At 51.7% G+C, this 19,593-nt stretch overlaps 1 protein-coding gene across 1 annotated transcript; it reads left to right on the top strand.

Moving 5' to 3' along the window:
- The first annotated feature begins 624 nt into the window (after window positions 1-624).
- Window positions 625-18,309, top strand: SLC25A42 (solute carrier family 25 member 42). Its single transcript, XM_078854828.1, has 7 exons — window positions 625-731; window positions 4,183-4,288; window positions 4,654-4,679; window positions 6,201-6,367; window positions 8,055-8,171; window positions 11,323-11,474; window positions 12,420-18,309. The coding sequence occupies exons 1-7, from the start codon at window positions 645-647 to the stop codon at window positions 12,827-12,829; spliced, it is 1,065 nt and encodes a 354-aa protein (XP_078710954.1). The 5' UTR covers window positions 625-644; the 3' UTR covers window positions 12,830-18,309.
- The last annotated feature ends 1,284 nt before the right edge of the window (window positions 18,310-19,593 follow it).

Genomic DNA, 19,593 nt, shown 5'->3' with positions numbered 1-19,593 from the left:
TGAACCGGTCCTGGGCCTCCTCAACATCGACTCGGCTTCAAATGAGTACCCGGTGCGATGTGTAAGCTTCGTCAATAGGTAGGCAAATCCAGCCGTCGTGGTGGTGGGCTACCCACCCCTTCGTGCGCGGTTTTTGCCATCCTTAATAGGTGCCCCAACAGTCCGTTCAGGTTCTACGGGGTATCTTTGTAATTGGTAGTGAAGGTGATTTTAGTTACATGTTCACGTTGGTCATGTTGGTGATGGCTGTCCGTGGCAGCAACAGTGCCGGTGTCGGTAGCGATGGTCGTGGCATTGGCTGCGTTTTGTGATGGCCGTGTTGATAAAGATGGTGATGTTGGTGCGGTCTACATCTTCATTTGAAACCCGAGCTGCACTCAACGCAGAGGTATTTGACACGTGGGAGACACCTGCTACGCACACACACAGACGTCTACTAAAGTGCATGCCTGTGTGCCTGTGTGCCTGTGTGCGTGTGCGCAGCCTCCTTCCGGTGAATGCCACAGCTCCCGGTGGTGCCCGGTGTGTGCCGAGCTCACCCGGGCCACGTGACAGGGATTTGAGGTGGGGCGGTGGGGAGCGGTGGGGGGCGGTGGGAGGGTGGGGGGGCGGGTGGGGGTGGTGGTGGGGGCCCCGCGCTCACCATGGGGAAACACGCGGACGAACGCCGGGTGGATCTGGTGCCCGATGACACCAAAACCGCCGTCCGCTCCACTCAGCCGCCCAGCCAGGTAAGGTCGCTCGCCCGCCCGCCCGGTCCTCGCCACAAAGAATGCTCCCGCAGCGTGCTGCGCTGGCGATCCTTTTCAAACTGGATGGACTTCAACGTCAAGCAGAACTCACCGATTCACTCCTAATCGCTCACTTCACTGGCAGATGATCGCCACAACATCGCCAATTTCCATCGCCACGGCAATGATTGTTACTGTCGCCGTGAAATGCGCCAATTTTATTCCCCCACCCATGTGGACGACTCGGGCCTACCAGACTGACCCGTTTCGTCACTGTGTCCGACCACAACGCTGCGGGTCGAAAATAAACTTGGAAATAGAAGACTTCGTTTTTCACCAAGACAGTGGATTGCATCGCTGGGCCGTAGGAAATCTCCTGTGGAACTCTTGCAGTAACAATTGCTTTGACAAAACAATCGTTTATTTTTATCTCAAATGTTAGTGTTTGTGATATAAACTAAATATGTTTATTTGACCAAATAGGGCCCACTGAGCTATCTCGCTTTTTGTCAGAAGTGACCTGGCCACAGATGATAGCTCAACCAAGTGGCTTATCACGTAGAAATGTATAGCAGCCAAATACTGTGAACGCATGTTTGTAAATTGTGGAGGGAAAAACCGGAGGACCCAGAGAAAAAGCCACACGACCACTGGGAGAACATGCAAACTTTAAATATACAGCAGGCCTCGTGGCCGATCGAACCCACGACCTCCTGTAAACCAGGCGAGGCAGTTAATGTCTGGCCACAGTGGCGCGCCCCCGTAATGGTTGGGAAACGTTACATGAAGCCAAACGCAAGAGGAATCGCTGGAAACTTAACGAGGGGAAATAGGGGTGAGTGGGGGGGGGGGCAGTATATGGAGGGCCTGAGATGAGCTCGGGCAGAAGTAAGTTAACGGCGGTACTGGCCGAGGTTTGCGTTCGCTGAGATAGTTCCTGCAGTCAAAAGGGGGGAATCGCTGCATGCTTTTGATATGTTGAACTCCTTTCGCACCGTATGTAGCCAACCGTGCTAATCGGAGGTGTGGGGCTAATCGGAGGTGGGGGCTAATCGGAGGTAGGGGGCGTGCAATGATGAATTGGTTTAATGGTTGAGAAATCGGTCCTCACGATTACGATACGTGCGTCGAACCACGCCTCCCGGGTCGATAAAACGAGTCCCACTTTGCGGTTTAAGTCAACGATGGTTGTCCTACACATGCATCGACTCGTCCCCCCGCCATACGAATGCGGAATTTCCACCACTGACTCAGGGCTGTGAACGGGAGGAGAACACCGCCGCAGTGCGCATTTGTGCAGGAAATCGCTTGAAGTTAACTTTTTATATACTAAGGGCCCTATCGCAATGCTGAAAAACATGTTTAGGACCGCACAGAGCCCACCTTCCGTGCGAAGAGGTTCCTCTGCCTGGGAGGCATTGCCAACCATGCACCGTAATCCGCGTGCGGTAATGACGGTGTTGCATAATGCGCCTTTGTGCTGCGCGCATAGTGGAGCTGATGAATGGATAATGCATGGAATTTTTTTGTTTAATCTTGACTTAAAGCTTTCGTGACTGCAGGAATTCATATTCTTTGGGTCTTTCGGTAAATTCATGTAGATAGAACTATAAAATAATAAAAATGAAAATAAAGTGAATACAAAATTGTGTATATTAAAAAATATCTATTTTATTTTTGTTCTATCTACGTGACTTTACCGAAAGACCCAAAGAATATTTTTGTTTTCATTCAGAAGCGTATTTTCCTACCCATGACTAACTAACTGCGCTCTGAACCTCGCCGCTTGAGTTTGATTCAGCCCCCCCCCCCCCACTTCACCCGTGACCAACACGGCGTGGGGAGGCCTTCATCCAGCAGTGGATTGACAGAGAGCTGTAAACGTAATGTATAGTGATCCCCCATTCACAGGTTTGTGTAGTAGAATAACCATCATTAGCCATGACCAATTCACCGCTAGATGAAGGCTTTCCCAAGCCATAGCCATCTCTCACGATCCTGCAACGTAGTAATCCAGCGAGCTCCTGCACGCGAGCTGAGTCCATCGCTCCACCTCCACGGTGCACGTACTCTTGGGCATGTTGCTTATGAATATTATCTGCGATGCATCTCTGATCGTCTATTAATAGTTCCCATATTTTGTGCACAATTTGGATCGGAAGCATTTTAGTGTAGCTGCCCCAAAGTGTTTGGAACCGCCTACGTTTCGTGTGTCTTGGGATCCCTATTCTGTCATCTCTGTCCTCATTTAAACCGACTCTCTTAAAATCTATAAAGTTTAAGTGTGAATGTAATTTTAATCGGTAATTGTGGAATGCTTTGACATTGTCTGCCAGCCGAGTCACCCTTGGAAAAGAGATTCTGAGCTCAAAGGGCTTTACTCGGGGAAATAAACTTCTGATCCTGAAAAAATATATATTGCAATACACGTGCTCCATGCAATGCATGTGTTGTGAGTGTAACAATACTTGTTGATTGTTGAATTGAAGTGTCATCGCATGCCCCGAGATCTCTGCGTTTGGGAGCAGAGCAAAGCTTTTATGTTTAATCCATTGCAGATTTGCCCCCCCCCCACTACACACAGCAGAACCACACATGTTTCTGCCAGAGCATATCTGCCCAAGTATATAGTCGGAGCAGGGCCAGAACAGATTAAGTACAAACCGGTTTTTATACAGTATGAGTTTGTGATTGGTGACTCACACAGCATATGGAAAGGCCGTCATCCAGCAGTGGATTTGACAAAAGGGGCTGTGCATGTACACGCATGCCCATTGGTGACCGGGCGGCACGTGACCATGCACTCGGTTTGAATTCTTGAGCTTGAAGTCGAAGAAAGTTTGCGAACAATTGCTTCCCTCCTGTGAGTCGTCCGCGCGCACCTTTTGATCTTGGCGGAGTCGCAGCGTCTCTCATTAAATGTGCGTGGTCTGGCACGCTAGCCCTTTCTGCTTAACACTTCTCACCAATCTTGACTTAAAGCTTTCGTGACTGCAGGAATTCATATTCTTTGGGTCTTTCGGTAAAGCCACGTAGATAGAACAAATAATAAAAATAATAACAATATCACGACGTTTCGATCGCAACAAGCAGTCGTCATCGGGTGAAAAAATAGCGTTATATTTTTCGTCGTGATATTGTTATTATCTTTATTATTTTATTATTTGTTCTATCTCTATGGCTTTACCGAAAGACCCAAAGAAAAAAACTTATCACCAAGTTCTCCTTCATAGGGACCCGAGATTAAAGACGGACGATAGGGCAGGGCAGTCGAAAGCCAGCATCTGAGACATCTGCATCATATTGTGTTCGTGAGAGCAGCGATTTTTCACGGTGGTAGTGATGAAACGCCTGGCTGGCAGCTCGTGAAAATTCACCGAGCTCACCTGCGGAGGGTTTGGAATCCGGGAGGAGACCACCGCTGACGACGCTGCTCGCTGTGTTGCCGCAGGTGCAGCACAAGCCTGTGTTGAACTCCCTGGTGGGGGGCGCGATGGCAGGGGCCGTAGCGAAAACGTCCATCGCTCCGTTGGACAGAACCAAAATCATGTTCCAAGGTACGGCAAAGAGCCTCACTATTCAACGGTCGCTGCATTCGTTCGCCGTGAATCTTTCGCCGGCCGTGATCTATCCGCTGCTGCTCGATCAAAGCCTCCATGGTCCTGCAATATGAGAATCCACCTTGCGCCTGTACGTTAGTCCTTTTCTATCACTCCGTCTCCCCGGTGGACGCTCTGTCGGTCACGTTCCCTCCCGTCGTGTTGCAGACGCGAGGCTGCAGGAGATTCCCTCCTCGAATAAAATAAATGATTGGGGAAAGCACACAAGCCCCCCCCCCGCCTTCTTTTTGGCGATATTCATTCATCGTCGATGCCCGTGATGGATGCGTCTTTGACGCCATGTTGGTTGTTTTGCTTTGCAGTGTCGTCCAATCGCTTCTCTGCCAAGGTGAGGCCTCGCATAAATTACACCGCTCCCCGTTTTCAGTTGCACCAAGCTTGAGTGATTACCTCTGTATTCGAAAGGATTCGACACAATTATTAACCTTAGTATTTCTATTTATTTTTTGTGTCTTTCAACAAAAATCTGATTATTTATATTGGAGGAATCCGATGAGCTATGCAGCTCTTTTTCACATAATGTCCAACCGGGGCAGATCAGAACGTGATAACAACAAACAATACAAACACTAAACTATTATTTATTTATCCCGGTAAAGCCCACTGAGCGATTAGCTCATTTTTCAGAAGCAACTTGGCCACGCGTAGTGATAGCTCAACAGAGTGGCTTATCACGTGGTCATTTATAGCAGGCAAAATAATCCAAATAATCTAAATGCATATAAAATATAACGTCCTCTTCCCCCGCTCCGAGTAGGGATGAATATCCCAGTCACACAAAGGTCGAGGAGTTGACCCAACAACTGGTCAGGTGTAAAATTCATCCCATCCCCCTAACCAACAGCAGTCGGATGATTGTTTTGCGATTTTTAGGCCACTAATTAATTATTTGTTTGTTGCAATTAAGGCAAAGATTGAATGATGTTGCTGTGAACGATTGAGGCCAAGGATTAATTGTATTTATTGCAATTAAGGCAAATAATTAATGATGTTTGGTGGTGCAATTAAGGCCAAGAATGAAACATGTTAACGTCTAAGTCCAAGATTTCTGCCTCCGGGAAAAAATGGAAATATTTAAATAATCACATCTTCAAAGCCACACTCGAGTCTGTTCACATATATACACGTACTGTGTATGTGTATTACGGAAGGAACAATGCTTTTGACTTGTCGATTAATTACTAAGGATTACGATACATAGGTCAGAATATATATTCTTAATCTATGCAAATTATATGCCAGTGCAGCATGAAGGCTTGTGGAGTGAACAAATGAGTTTGGAAATGGGAAAATAGTGTAAACGAGATGGTAAATACGAGCCAAAGTAAATAATAAACGAGCCAAAATGGATAATTGTAGGTATGTAGATGAACTATAGCCTGGAACATACTAAGAACAAGTGCTGTTAACAAGCACCTATGAAGGCCGGCACAGCACTCGAGGGGGTGGGTGGCCAGCACTATGCCCGGCCGCCTTTGTCTCCCCTGTGGCGATGTTTACACACCACACCAGGTCCTAATTTGAAACTGAGTCTACCTCGGGGAGGCCCAGAACCAGTTCAGATATTCGCCACTGTTATTAGTCGTGAGTGGGAAACCGACCCGGGGTCGTCGGGTTCGTAGCGCAGCGCGCCGAAAGCTGCACAACCGCCTCCCCACCAACGTCTTTAACTTGTGGGTCGCCCTCCTCCTAACAAACACATTCATCGCGGCACGTTCCACCAACTCCCGCGTCCCAAATCGCCGCCGCAGTCGGTGGCCCGCGACCCGTGCCCTCGCCGCTCCCCTCGTTCCCCGCGCGATCCACGTGCACTGGGCCCGCGTTGTGTCTTTCGCGTTCCCGTTGGCAGGAAGCGTACCGCCTCATCTACGCCACGTACAAGGCCGAGGGCCTGCTGAGCCTGTGGCGCGGAAACTCGGCCACGATGGCGCGCGTCGTGCCCTACGCCGCCATCCAGTTCTGCGCCCACGAGCAGTACAAGCGCCTGCTCAGCCGCTACTACTACCCCACGGGCAGGTCGGTACCTGCGTGTGTTAGTGTGGGTGGGTGGGTAGGAAGTGTGTGTCCCCATGTGTGTCCGTGTGTGTGTGTGTTCCCATGTGTGTGTCCCCATGTGTGTGAGTGTGGGTGGGTGGGTAGGTAAGAAGTGTGTGTGTCCCCATGTGTGTGTGTGTGTCCATGTGTGTGTGTGTGTGTCCATGTGTGTGTGTGTGTGTCCATGTGTGTGAGTGTGGGTGGGTGGGTAGGTAGGAAGTGTGTGTCCCCATGTGTGTGTGTGTGTGTCCATGTGTGTGAGTGTGGGTGGGTGGGTAGAAAGTGTGTGTGTGTCTATGTGTGTGTGGGTGGGTAGAAAGTGTGTGTGTCCCCATGTATGTGTCCCCATGTGTGTGTGTGTGGGGAGCGGTGGCGTAGCGGTTAGCGCACTGCGCTTTGAACCCAACGACCCGGGTTCGATTCCCGCTCACGGCCAACACCAGTGACGATTATCTGAACCAGTCCTGGGCCTTCCCTAGATCGAATCAGCCTTCAATGAGTACCTGGTGCGGTGTGTAAACATCGCTACTGGGGAGACAAAGGCGGTCGGGCGTGATGCTGGCCACCCACCCCCTCGTGTACCGTTCCGGCCTTCGTAGGTGCTCGCTAACAGCACTTGCCCCTAAAGTCTGTTAAGGCTATACGGGGGATCTTTGTCTCTGGGTGGGTGGGTGGGTAGGAAGTGTGTGGGCCGTTGGGTCCCTGTGTGTGTGTGTGGAAAGTGTGTGGGCAGGTGTGTGCCTGTGTATATGTGCGTGGTGCTTGCGAACAGCACTTGTCCCAAAAGTCTGTTGAATGCTATACGGGGATATCTTTTATACTCTTGGGTCTTTTGGTAAAGTCACGTAAATAAAAAATAATAGATCACGACGTTTCGATCGCAACACAAGCAATCGTCTTCACCTGACGTTTCGATCGCCACACAAGCAACCGTCTTCAGGTGAAGACGATTCCTTGTGTTGCAGTCACGAAAGCTTTAAATCAAGGGGATATCTTTGTGTGTGGCTGGGAAGTGTGTGGGCAGGTGGATGCATGCATGTGTCTGTCCATTCGTGGGTGGGTGTGTGCAGGTGGGGAAGTGAAAAATGTAGGCAGGTGAATATGTGGGCTGGTGGGGTGTATGTGGTTAGATATGGGTATGTGCCTGTAGTTAAGTGCAGGGGGAGGTAGTGTAGTGGTTAGCACATTGCACTACTAACCCGGCAACCCGAATTTGATTCCCGCTAACAGCCAACATCAGTGACAATTATCTGAACCAGTCTTGGGCCTCCTCTAGGTCGACTCAGCTTCAAATGCGTACCTGGTGCAGTGTGTAAACATCATAACTGGGGAGACAAAGGCGGTCGGGCGTGGTACTGGCCACCCACCTCGTGTGCGGTGCCGGCTTTCATAGGTGCTCCCAAACGACACTTGCCCCAACAGTCTGTTAATGCTATACGGGGGATCTTTGTAGTTAAGAAGGGGTGTGTGCATTCATGCGTGAGTGTGTGTGGGTGTGTCGGTGACTTGCTGCCAATCATTTTTAAGTTTGTTTGCAGGTGATTTGTTTTTTTACATTTCTTTTCATTCCACAGGAGAGTGTGGAGATACTTTCAGACATTTGTAATCACTTGATTTTTACGAATGGCTCCACCCCCACCCCTCCGACACCACATCCCACCCCTTCCAGGCCTCTGCCCCCATTACCGCGCTTCCTCGCTGGAGCATTTGCCGGTGTGACGGCGGTGATGCTCACGTACCCGCTGGACATGATGCGCGCGTGCATGGCCGTCACGCATAAGGAGATGTAAGGGCGTGCACCGTGTATTTGTTCATGTGTTGCGTCTTAGACTCAACGCTGCCCACAGACTCTCACACTACCCATAGACTCAATATTGCCCATAGACTCAACACTACCCATAGACTCAACACTGCCCATAGACTCAACACTGCCCATAGACTCAACACTGCCCATAGACTCAACACTGACCATAGACTCAACACTGCCCATAGACTCAACACTGACCATAGACTCAACACTACCCAGAGACTCTCACACTGCCTGTAGACTCACACTGCCCATAGACTCAACACTACCCATAGACTCAACACTGCCCATAGACTCAACACTGCCCATAGACTCAACACTGCCCATAGACTCAACACTACCCAGAGACTCTCACACTGCCCATAGACTCAACACTGCCCATAGACTCGACACTGCCCATAGACTCAACACTGCCCATAGACTCAACACTACCCAGAGACTCTCACACTGCCTGTAGACTCACACTGCCCATAGACTCAACACTGCCCATAGACTCAACACTGCCCATAGACTCGACACTGCCCATAGACTCAACACTGCCCATAGACTCAACACTACCCAGAGACTCTCACACTGCCTGTAGACTCACACTGCCCATAGACTCAACACTGCCCATAGACTCTCACACTGCCTGTAGACTCACACTGCCCATAGACTCAACACTACCCATAGACTCAACACTGCCCATAGACTCAACACTGCCCATAGACTCAACACTGCCCATAGACTCAACACTACCCAGAGACTCTCACACTGCCCATAGACTCAACACTGCCCATAGACTCGACACTGCCCATAGACTCAACACTGCCCATAGACTCAACACTACCCAGAGACTCTCACACTGCCTGTAGACTCACACTGCCCATAGACTCAACACTGCCCATAGACTCAACACTGCCCATAGACTCGACACTGCCCATAGACTCAACACTGCCCATAGACTCAACACTACCCAGAGACTCTCACACTGCCTGTAGACTCACACTGCCCATAGACTCAACACTGCCCATAGACTCGACACTGCCTATAGACTCAACACTACCCATAGACTCAACACTGCCCATAGACTCAACACTGCCAAGGGACTCAACACTGCCCAGAGACTCGACACTACCCATAGACTCAATATTGCCCATAGACTCAACACTACCCATAGACTCAACACTGCCCATAGACTCAACACTACCCATAGACTCAACACTGCCCATAGACTCAACACTACCCATAGACTCAACACTGCCCATAGACTCAACACTACCCATAGACTCAACACTGCCCATAGACTCAACACTGCCCATAGACTCAACACTGCCCATAGACTCAACACTGCCCATAGACTCAACACTGCCCACAGACTCAACACTGCCCATAGACTCAACACTGCCCATAGACTCAACACTGCCCATAGACTCAACACTGCCCACAGACTCAACACTGCCCATAGACTCAACACTGCCCACAGACTCAACACTGCCCATAGACTCAACACTGCCCATAGACTCAACACTGCCCATAGACTCAACACTGCCCATAGACTCAACACTGCCCATAGACTCAACACTGCCCACAGACTCAACACTGCCCATAGACTCAACACTGCCCATAGACTCAACACTGCCCATAGACTCAACACTGCCCACAGACTCAACACTGCCCATAGACTCAACACTGCCCATAGACTCAACACTGCCAATAGACTCAACACTGCCCACAGACTCAACACTGCCCACAGACTCAACACTGCCCCAGTACATGAAGCAGTCCCCCTCCTTGACCGCCTTCTGATCCTCTCTTAAAGCCTCACCGCTTCTCCATTATGTCACCGTTTTGTAAGCTGTGTCAAGCACCTTGAGTGAAAGCGCTTTATAAATATGAATTAATAAATATAATGCACAGGCTTTCGCGACAAATATCCATAATAAAGGGTTTTTTTTGGGATAGATAGCGTGAAAAAAACTTTATTACGGATAATAAATATTAATTAAATTCGATATCGTCGAATGTTTGTGACACAATAATTGTATCGTGAAGGTTTGCCTAATATTGCTTTCATCGTGGTTATTTAACTAGGTTGTATGGTGAGGGTTATTATCCGTTAAGTTAATGCTTTGTAATTTATTTTCCGGAGTAATTGACACCGTGTTGATTATAGACGTCATCATTTTTGCCGTTCATTTAATTACTTAATCATTCCGTGTGCGACTTGCAGTGCGCGCGATATAAGCGATGTACAGATTGTCAAGTTCCAACGAATATCAGATGGCAGACTTACAGCACAAACACGGTGTAACAAAACATTTCAATATGATTACAAGGCTATGGGAAACTGATCTCGTGATTACCATTGTTTTGTTACGTTATATATTGTATCGTATTGGAACGCCATAAAGGTCGCTAATAAGAGAGGGCTATTTGTTCCAACTAGCTCACTCGGGGCAGGAAACCCTGGAGGGCAGTAAAAAACCAGTGGAAACGATTGCCCAAAACTCTGTGGTCCACCGGTAGGGGGCGATGATTGAGAGATTTGCCGGTAAATTTTTCTAATTTGGCAAATATTTGTGCATGAAGCCAACACGCATTGGCCCACTCTTGGCAAGCGACGTCACGGCATCGTGAACGTCCACTATTGACGCAGACGGCGCGTATCTTTCTCCGGTTAACACACGCACACACGCCGCGGTATTTTTTCGGGGTTGCCGTTGTATCGATCGCCACGGTGGTGAGGTGGGGTACCTCCCTCGCCTGGTATGGGGGAGGTCGTGGGTTCGATCTCGACCCTGACGCCTGCTGCTGTATATTTGGAGTTTGCATGTGTCTCTCCACCGTGGTCACGTGGATTTTTCTCCAGGTTCCTCCGGGTTTTCCCCCCCACATTTGGAATCAACACGTGTTTCGAGTATTTGGCTGCTACAAATTCCCACGTGATGTTAAGCCACTTCGTTGAGCTATGATTTGTGATGGCCAGGTTCCTTAAAAGAGCTACGTTGCTCAGTGGGCCTTACCTGGGGAAATAAAATAGTTTAGTAGTTTATTCTAAGCGTGAACCTCTGGTCCGGTCTTTCACTCCCCCCACCCTTCCCCCCCCACCTTCCTCCCCCCACCCTTCCCCCTCCCCACCACCCCATAGGTACAGCAGCGTGGTGCACATGTTCGTTCGAATCCGGCGAGAGGAAGGGGTGGCGACGCTGTTCCGCGGGTTCAGCCCCACGATCCTGGGCATCATCCCTTACGCGGGCCTCAGCTTCTTCACCTACGAGACGTGCAAGAACCTGCACAGAGGTGCCAGCTGCGGCCAGCCCGCCTGCCCGCATGCCGTTGCCTACTCTGTCCGCTCCGCCCTGTCCCCGCTCGCGCTCAGTCCACCGGAGCTCGCGATACGAGTTTGGGCCACGATTCCCCCGACCCTTTTTCAGTTGTGTTACGCTGCTTCAGGTTCAACGGATCGTCGCAGTTTAGTTGGTCGTTGTTTGTTGTTGTTGTTGCGCCACCTTTGTGGTGGTCTGTACGTAAACACGTGCGGCCCGTGTGTCCTTCGACGGCTGGATGAGGGCCTGCCGCGACGAAACTTTAGTTGGGAGCGATCTGACTGTACTTCACCGTGCGGGTTGGTGAAGTCGGGGAGCGTAGACGTACGACTTTGACGTGCGCAGCCCTGCGCGTCGCCGGAAGAAATGAGACCGATGATGGAGTGGCAGCTAAAGGAGGGAACGCGCTCGTGAGGGCGTCCTTCGTGGTGATAGAGCGATGAGATGAGCTTCATGCGCAGGAGCCCAGTTGAATGTTTGCATTATGACACCCTTAGGGATGGCGATGGCCTGAGGAAGATTTCAACCAGCAGTGGATAGATGTCGGATGATGACATGAGATGTACATATGTGTGCCTCATTTCTGCCATGGTGCACATGTTCCACTCTTGTTGTATGGCAACTTCAGGATGCATTCTCATTTAGATTCTGTAGAAATATAATCTAATCCATGGATTTCAATCGATGACTATTTTACATCTCAAGTGCATTTCGCCATCCATCTGTCCATATATCCACTACTGGACATTTGTGAAAAAGAGCTTTATAGCTCATCGGATTCCTCCAGTCTGATGAAACATTCTGATTCTGACATGTTCGTACATCCATCTTGTCTGTCCGCTCATCTATTCCATCCATCCGTCCGTCTGTCCGTCCGTCCCTGTACGTCTGTCTGTCCGTCCTTGTCCGCCGTCGGCAGACTACTCTGGCCGCCGGGAGCCCAGCCCGATGGAGCGTCTCCTGTTTGGCGGCTGCGCGGGCCTCCTGAGCCAGACGGCGTCCTACCCGCTGGACGTGGTGCGGCGTCGCATGCAGACGTCGGTGGTGACGGGCGGAGCGCGCATGGCGCTGGTCCACGGGGGGAGCGGCCACGGCCACCCCGCCGCCACCGCTCACCCCATGCTGCTGATGGGCGAACCTCGCCGGGCCGGAGGGGCCTACACCTCGGTGCTGTCGACGGCGCGGCTGATCGTGCGCGAGGAGGGATTCCGCCGCGGCCTCTACAAGGGCCTGAGCATGAACTGGGTGAAGGGCCCCATCTGCACGGGCATCAGCTTCACCACCTTTGACTTCATCCAGGACGTCTTCCGCTGGCTCGGGCTCACGTAGTCGCGTTTGGGTGAGGGGAGGTGTGGGGGGGGGGCACGCACCCCCTTTCTCCGTTCTCTTTTACTCGGGGTTTCCCATAGTCCATTGGTCGCGTCCCACCCTGGGTACCGCCGATGTGCGTCTGCCAGTCTTCTAAAATTGTTCACAATTGCACGTTGAGTCCGCTGCTTGCCGGATGCGTCGGTCGGTCGCTAAAACCTGTTCCACGTTGACGCGGGGAGAGCCTTGGTTCGAATCCAGAAACGCGGTGTAAGTCACGTGGGGAAGAAGTCGGGAGACCAAGATCTCGCTGTAGCCTTCAAATAGGCTGTTGGGGCAAGTGCTGTTGGCGAGCACCTGTTGAGATTTGGAAGGGCGCTGCCCCTGGCCGTCTTTGTCTCCCCAGGGGCCAGGCACTCGCTTTGAGTGCCTGGGGACGCGTTTGGCGATCGTCGGACGCGCGTGACATGCGGCGACTGATTTTGCACTTGAACAGAGAAGGTGGGCGAGTCGTGGAAACGGCGTTCTGCGGTGGGTCACGAGGTCTGGAGTCGGGTAAACTTCGCTTTCAAGCAACCCCTGCTCCCTCACTCTGCCAGACGAGCGTGCGAGCGTGGGTCCCCCGATTGTGCCTTTTGCCAGCGTGCAACGGCTGTTTTACTTAATTGGGTTCTTTTGATTAAAAGTAAAAAAAAACTAAAAATTTTCTTTTTTCAATGCAAGTCTAAGTGCATCCCGTCTTCTTTTTGCCCCAGACCCCCTACGTACCCCCCCCCCCCTAGCGCTGCGCTGATTTAACGCCCCGTGAACGTTGCCATGTTTGGTGCAAGCGCTCTCGGGGGGGGGGGGGGGGTTTCGATGTGCGATGTTCGTGGTTCGAGAGGTCACAAGAGGGGTGGGGGGAGCTGGGACTGCCCTTTTGGCGGCGGTGGAGAACAAACGCCGCCAGTGGGCGGATCGCCGTGCAGTTGCGACGATCGACCGGCGCCTCTTTTTGCCGTGAGGTTTTTTTTTTCCCCGCACAAAATCTTAGCCGGCGGGAAAAATGTAGTCCACGTTTCCAAGAGCCAACTCCAAGCACACAATGCAACTTCGACGAGTCGGGAGGTGATCGTGCGAATTCGACAAATGAGACTCGTTGACCCGCGATATTTTTTCGTGTGGCGCGTGCGATGGCCTTATTTTATTATGTAAAGTGTATTAAACGTTTAACGGCGAGAGAGGTAGAAACTGCTCGGTGCTGATGAGTATTTTACTGCGTTCTTGTCCGTGGTTTGTTATGATCATGTGGAGCGTGCCAAAGTTGACTGAACGGTGGCGATGAGCTTTTTTAAAGATCAAAAGGGGAGAAGGCGATGTGGTTGTCGGTGTCTTTGTGTGATCGCAGTATTACACTCCCCCCCCCGTGCCCCTACCTCCTCTCTAACTGCGTTTGTCCCGTAAATGAGCACTAGCACTTTTTGGACAATCATTTGTGGAGATGACGCGTTTTAGAATTACGGGACGTTCGAGATTGCCGGGTGGCTCTGTGCGGTCAGTGCCGTGAGACCCGGCACCTGTCGAGATCCTGGGTTCTCGTATATCCCGGTTAAAAGTTGCCCCCCCCCCCCCCATGATCAATCTGGATTCTCGTGTCTTGGCGAGGTGATGGGTCTCGCTCAACCTGGTCACCCCAAAGATTGCAGCAACAAGGATAACAATGACTACAAAATAAATCCATCGCGTTGCGTTTGCTTTCGCGGGGAAAAGTGGACCCAGCCCACCTTGCTGTGTATAACGATGAAAAGGCCGCACGTAGGATTTTTCGGTAGAGGAGTCCTGTGAAGCACTTCTTCCACAGTCGCTCTCCGACACGTGGGGCGAGATTTCCCGATGGATTCTTGACAGCGTCGTATGCTGTCCACGATGGCGCAATTGTAATAAGTTTGAGTGAGAATATTATGTTTTTGTAATTGAAACATTTACGGAACATCTTTACCGAACGTTGAACGCGAACGGTACTGCCTCTTCACTTCGAGTATTATTGGTTTTTTTCTTCCCCCTCCCTTTACTCCTGTACCAACCTCGTGGTGTATTCACAAGTTTCGAACTGCAGTCTGCCCTGTTGCCATTATGACGTGCGTGCGTGTGTGCGCGCGTGTGTGTGTGCGTGCGTGTGTGTGTGTCTGTATGGGGAGCGGTAGTGTAGCGGTTAGCGCGCTGCGCTATGAACCTAGCGACCCGAGTTCGATTCCCGCCAACACCAGTGACGATTATCTGAACCGGTCCTGGGCCTCCCCTAGGTAGACTCAGCCTCAAACGAGTACCTGGTGCGGTGTGTAAACATCACCACTAGGGAGACAAAGGCGGTCGGGCGTGGTGCTGGCCACCCACCCCCTCGTGTACCGTTGCAGCCTTCATAGGTGCTCGCTAACAGCACTTGCCCCTACAGTCTATTAAGGCTATATGGGGGATCTTTGTCTTTGTGTGTCTGTGTGCGTATGTGTGTGTGCGCGTGGTGTGTGTGCGTGTGTGTGTGCGAGCATGGTGCGATAGTTGGGTTGCCACTCGACGCCCAGCTTTCAGTGTTTTTATGCTCCGGTGCTACACGTGCGATGTCCCAAACTCGAGTCTTTGCTGACCCCCCCCTCCACACCACCACCGCCTCCACAATGCTACATCTATCCGGGTTCACCAATGTACTCCTCACTCCCATTCAAATCAACTCGTTCCACGCTGCACGCGCCGGATGATTGTTGAACAGCGTGGTGGTGGGTGGCAAGGGCTGGCGTTTGGAAAACCCTGCCGGTTGAACCCTCGCGCCGAGGTGACGATGTCCAACAGCACAGCGCTGCGTGAGCACACTCCAGACAGAGACGCCGTTTTCCGTACGCCGCTGCTGCTGCTGCTCTTTATTAACGAGCCAAAACGAATGTGTCGTTGCCCCACTCTTGCTCTTGTTCATTTGTTGTTTGTTTTGATTTCCTTTGCCGTGAAACGTGACGCGTAAAAGTCACAGAAGTGCCTTTTTGTGTGTGTCCCCTGCTCGATGATGAGTTTAAATTTGGAGGGATGTTGGAGGGGGGGGTGGGGGGGTGTTTTTAAAATACAATTCATTGTGTATATAAGCAACGTCGTATGTCCCTGTCGAATGTTTTCAATGAGTCTGTGTCTGTGTTATCTAGCGTGTGGGGAGCGGTGGAGCAAGCGGTTAGCGCTACGCCGCGCTACGAACCTAGCGACCCGGGTTCGATTCCCGCTCACGGCGGACACCGGTGACGATTATCCGAACCGGTCCAGGGCCTTCCCGAGGTGCGGTGTAGTAGACATCGCCACTGGGGAGACAAAGGCGGCCTGGCGTGGTGCTGGCCACCCACCCGCTGCATGTGCCACGCCGGCCTTCATCGGTGCGCTGCTCGCTATCGGCAATTTTCCACCACAGTCTGTTCAGGCTGTACGGGGTATCTTTTATCTGTCATGGTTTGGCTCTGCGTTAAGGCATGAGTGGGTGGGGGGCAACATTAGAGCCAAATCAAGTCACTCTTGCTGGAAATTTGCACGGGCTGATGCTGTTACGATGATGACAACGTTTCGCCTGAGGGTGGCGCTCAATGATTGAAAATCGGAGAAGCGACCTTGTGGGGGTTGTGGGGGTTGTGGGGGGGGGGGTTGGGAGCAATCAGTGAGCGGACCTCATTAGAATAACCCCAGCTCCTCTGTGCTTTAGGCTGCCTTTGTGCGTCGCGAATTGAATATCCGCAAGCTTGCGATGCGTGTGCGCGTCAAATAACGCCGCGCCACGAATCTCGGCGGACCCGAGTTCGATTCCCGCTCGTGGCCGGCAACGTCGGTGACGATTATCTGAACCGGTCCTGGCCCTCCCCTAGGTCGACTCGGCCTCAAATGAGTAACCTGGTGCGTCAATATCGCCGCTGGGGAGACGAAGGCGGCTGGGCGTAGTGCTGACCACCCACGTGTGCCGTTCTAGCCTTAATAGGTGCTCGCTAACAGCACTTGCCCCAACATTCTGTAAGGCTCGTTTTCAAGACGCGTCTACGCGCATTGGGGTTCGCGCGACACCCCCTCGCAGCCGCTAGAGGCCGCTACACTCACGACAGTCGAAAGTACCCGACTTGTTGAACATGAAATCGAGGGTTGTGAATCGTCGCACCTGATAGCGCCCATGCCCTTCCTAAACCTACGCAGCACCCATAGGGCAAATTGTTCCTCTGAAACTTGGGCCATCCCTAGGTCGACTGTAACTGTTCGGGTGGTGAGCATCAGAACGACTGAATGGGCAGTGCATGGTACTTGCACGTGCCGCGGCCTACAGAAGAGACGGAGGTTGTGGAGTTGATTGGACTTGCCGATGAGCGTTACCGGCGGTGTCGAGATCGGCCTCGGTGGAGGAGGTTCGTGAAGGACGCTCACAACAACGCCGGGCGACTAAAACGCAGAGAGCTGGCACAGTGATTAGCACGGCCGGTGCATCTGCCAGTCATTTCGGTGGGTCAACCCGTGGCACCTTGGGTCTGTTCCGTGACCTCCAGCCAGCGGGTCTTCGACACGTCACGTGGCCTCAAAGTGCACCTATCGTGGCACAGGCGCCGTTGTGACGTCACCGCCACCTCGTGGAGATTGGCGGTTGTTGTTCGAGTGCCAGGTGTTCGCAAACAAACGGTGGTCTCGGCAGTTTCGGCCTTCCCCCGTACCTCCGATTAGCACGGCTGGCTACGTACGGTGCGAAAGAGGTTCAAGTTCAACGTACATTAACAGTGAGTGCACATGTGGGGTGGAGCGGTGGCGCAGTGGTTAGCGCAATGCGCTACGAACCCAGCGAGCCGAGTTCGATTCGCCGACCACGGCTCGCATCAGTGGCGGCGGATGTCAGAACCGGTCCTGCTCGTCCCAGCCTCCCTTCGCGCGAGGTGAAGTATGGTCAAAGGGTCCGTCCATAAATGACGTCACGCACTTGGGGGTGGGGGTCAGATTTTTGTGACGATGTGTGACGGGGGGGGGGGTTGAGAAATGTGACGTCACATCAAAATGCGCAACTTTAAATAAATATAGAATTTTTATAAGAACACTAATTGTTAGAACAACACTCCTACAACATCAGAGTGCAGCGCCACATTAAATACGCACTACAATGACAATAGTTTAAAGCGATTTGAAGCATGTTTTATTTTCAAAATGGAAATATGGTTTTGGGGGGGGGGCAGAGCTTTCTGACGTCATTTGAGGGGGGGTCTGACTTTTTGTGACGCCGTGTGACGAGAGGGGGGGTCAATCGTCCAAAATTGCGTGACGTCATTTATGGATGGCCCCAAAGGCAGCCTAGTGTATTAACATAGGGGTTGTACGCACTGTGTGTGTATAGTGATTGTATTGTATGAATTGTATTGTATGAGTGTCTTTGTATGGTAGTATATGCTTTCATCGCATGGTTGTATTTTATGCTTGTGTTGTATAATTGCCTTGTATGGTTGCATCGTATGATTTTATTAAAGGATTGTATCGCATGTTTGCATTGTACGGCTGCATTGTATAGTATTGTGTGGTTGTCGTGTGCGTTTGTATTGTATTGTAACATTGCATGACATGGTTGTCTTCGATGGCTGCAGTGTATGGTTGTGTGATACGATTTCATTGTAGGATCGTATTCCACGGATGTGTTGTAGACAATCGTTGGTTACGATGGTGATGTCCAGCGCTTAGTTTGAGCCGGAACAGACCGGACCGGCAATCGCTTTCGGCACTCAGCCGCATCCATGCCGCCTTGGCGTGTCCCCATCGCACCGCGTGGATGTCTTCATGCTTACAAACTTGTCGCTAAGCTCACGGTAAATGCTCCTCTATCGGGCATCAAACAGCAGAGAGGAGTATTATGGATAAAATGCGGCGTCCCTTGGTGGTAGTGCCTTACGCCGATAATTAATAATCCAAGCCAGCCGCTAATCGCAGCCGGTGATGACTACTAATGAGCTCAACATCATCGTGCCCCCCCCCCCCCCTTTTCTAAAGGGGAGACGCGGAGAATGAGCCCAGCAGACGTGTGGGTGACAGCAGCTGATGGTTTATGTTTGGTGTGCGTCACTATTTACCCCCACCACCACGCACCACCACGCACCCTCCCACGACCCCCCCCCACCTCGCTACTCTCCCCACCCACCCGCCTGCTGGACTGTCTCGCACCCCCCGAAACACACGCACGCACACACACAAAGATCCCCCGTATAGCCCTAACAGACTGTAGGGGCAAGTGCTGTTAGCGAGTAGCACCTATGAAGACCGGAACGGTACACGAGGGGGTGGGTTGGCCAGCACCACGCCCAACCGCCTTTGTCTCCCCAGTGGCGATGTTTACACACCGCAGCAGGTACTCATTTGAGGCTGAGTCGACCTAGAGGGAGGGCCCGTGACCGCTTCCGTGAGCGGGGAATCGAACTCGGGTGGCCGGGTTCGCAGTGCAGCGCTAACCGCCGTCAGCACAGGAACAACAACAACAGCAGCCGCCGATCGCCACGTGGGTGGTGGTGGCGGTGGTGCGGACCACTCGTGCCAGACTGGGTGCACTTTTGAGGCCACGTGAAGTGTCAGGAAGCTCTGTGGCGGGAGGTTACGGGACGTGCTCTGGTGTTATGGGTGTTAACTGGCGGACGAATCAGACACTTTGTTGTTTTACCAGGTAAGGCTCCACTGGGCCGTGTAGCTATTTTTCAGAACTAAATATTTTTATTTGACCAAATAGGGCCCACTGAGCTATATAGCTTTTTTTTAGAAGTGACCGGGCCACAAATGATAGC

Source organism: Lampetra fluviatilis, chromosome 3 (genome assembly GCF_964198595.1).
Source record: "Lampetra fluviatilis chromosome 3, kcLamFluv1.1, whole genome shotgun sequence".
NCBI classification, from domain to species: Eukaryota; Metazoa; Chordata; class Hyperoartia; order Petromyzontiformes; family Petromyzontidae; genus Lampetra; species Lampetra fluviatilis.
The sequence above is the reverse complement of the archived record's forward strand: the minus strand, read 5'-3'. Positions and strand labels throughout refer to the sequence as shown.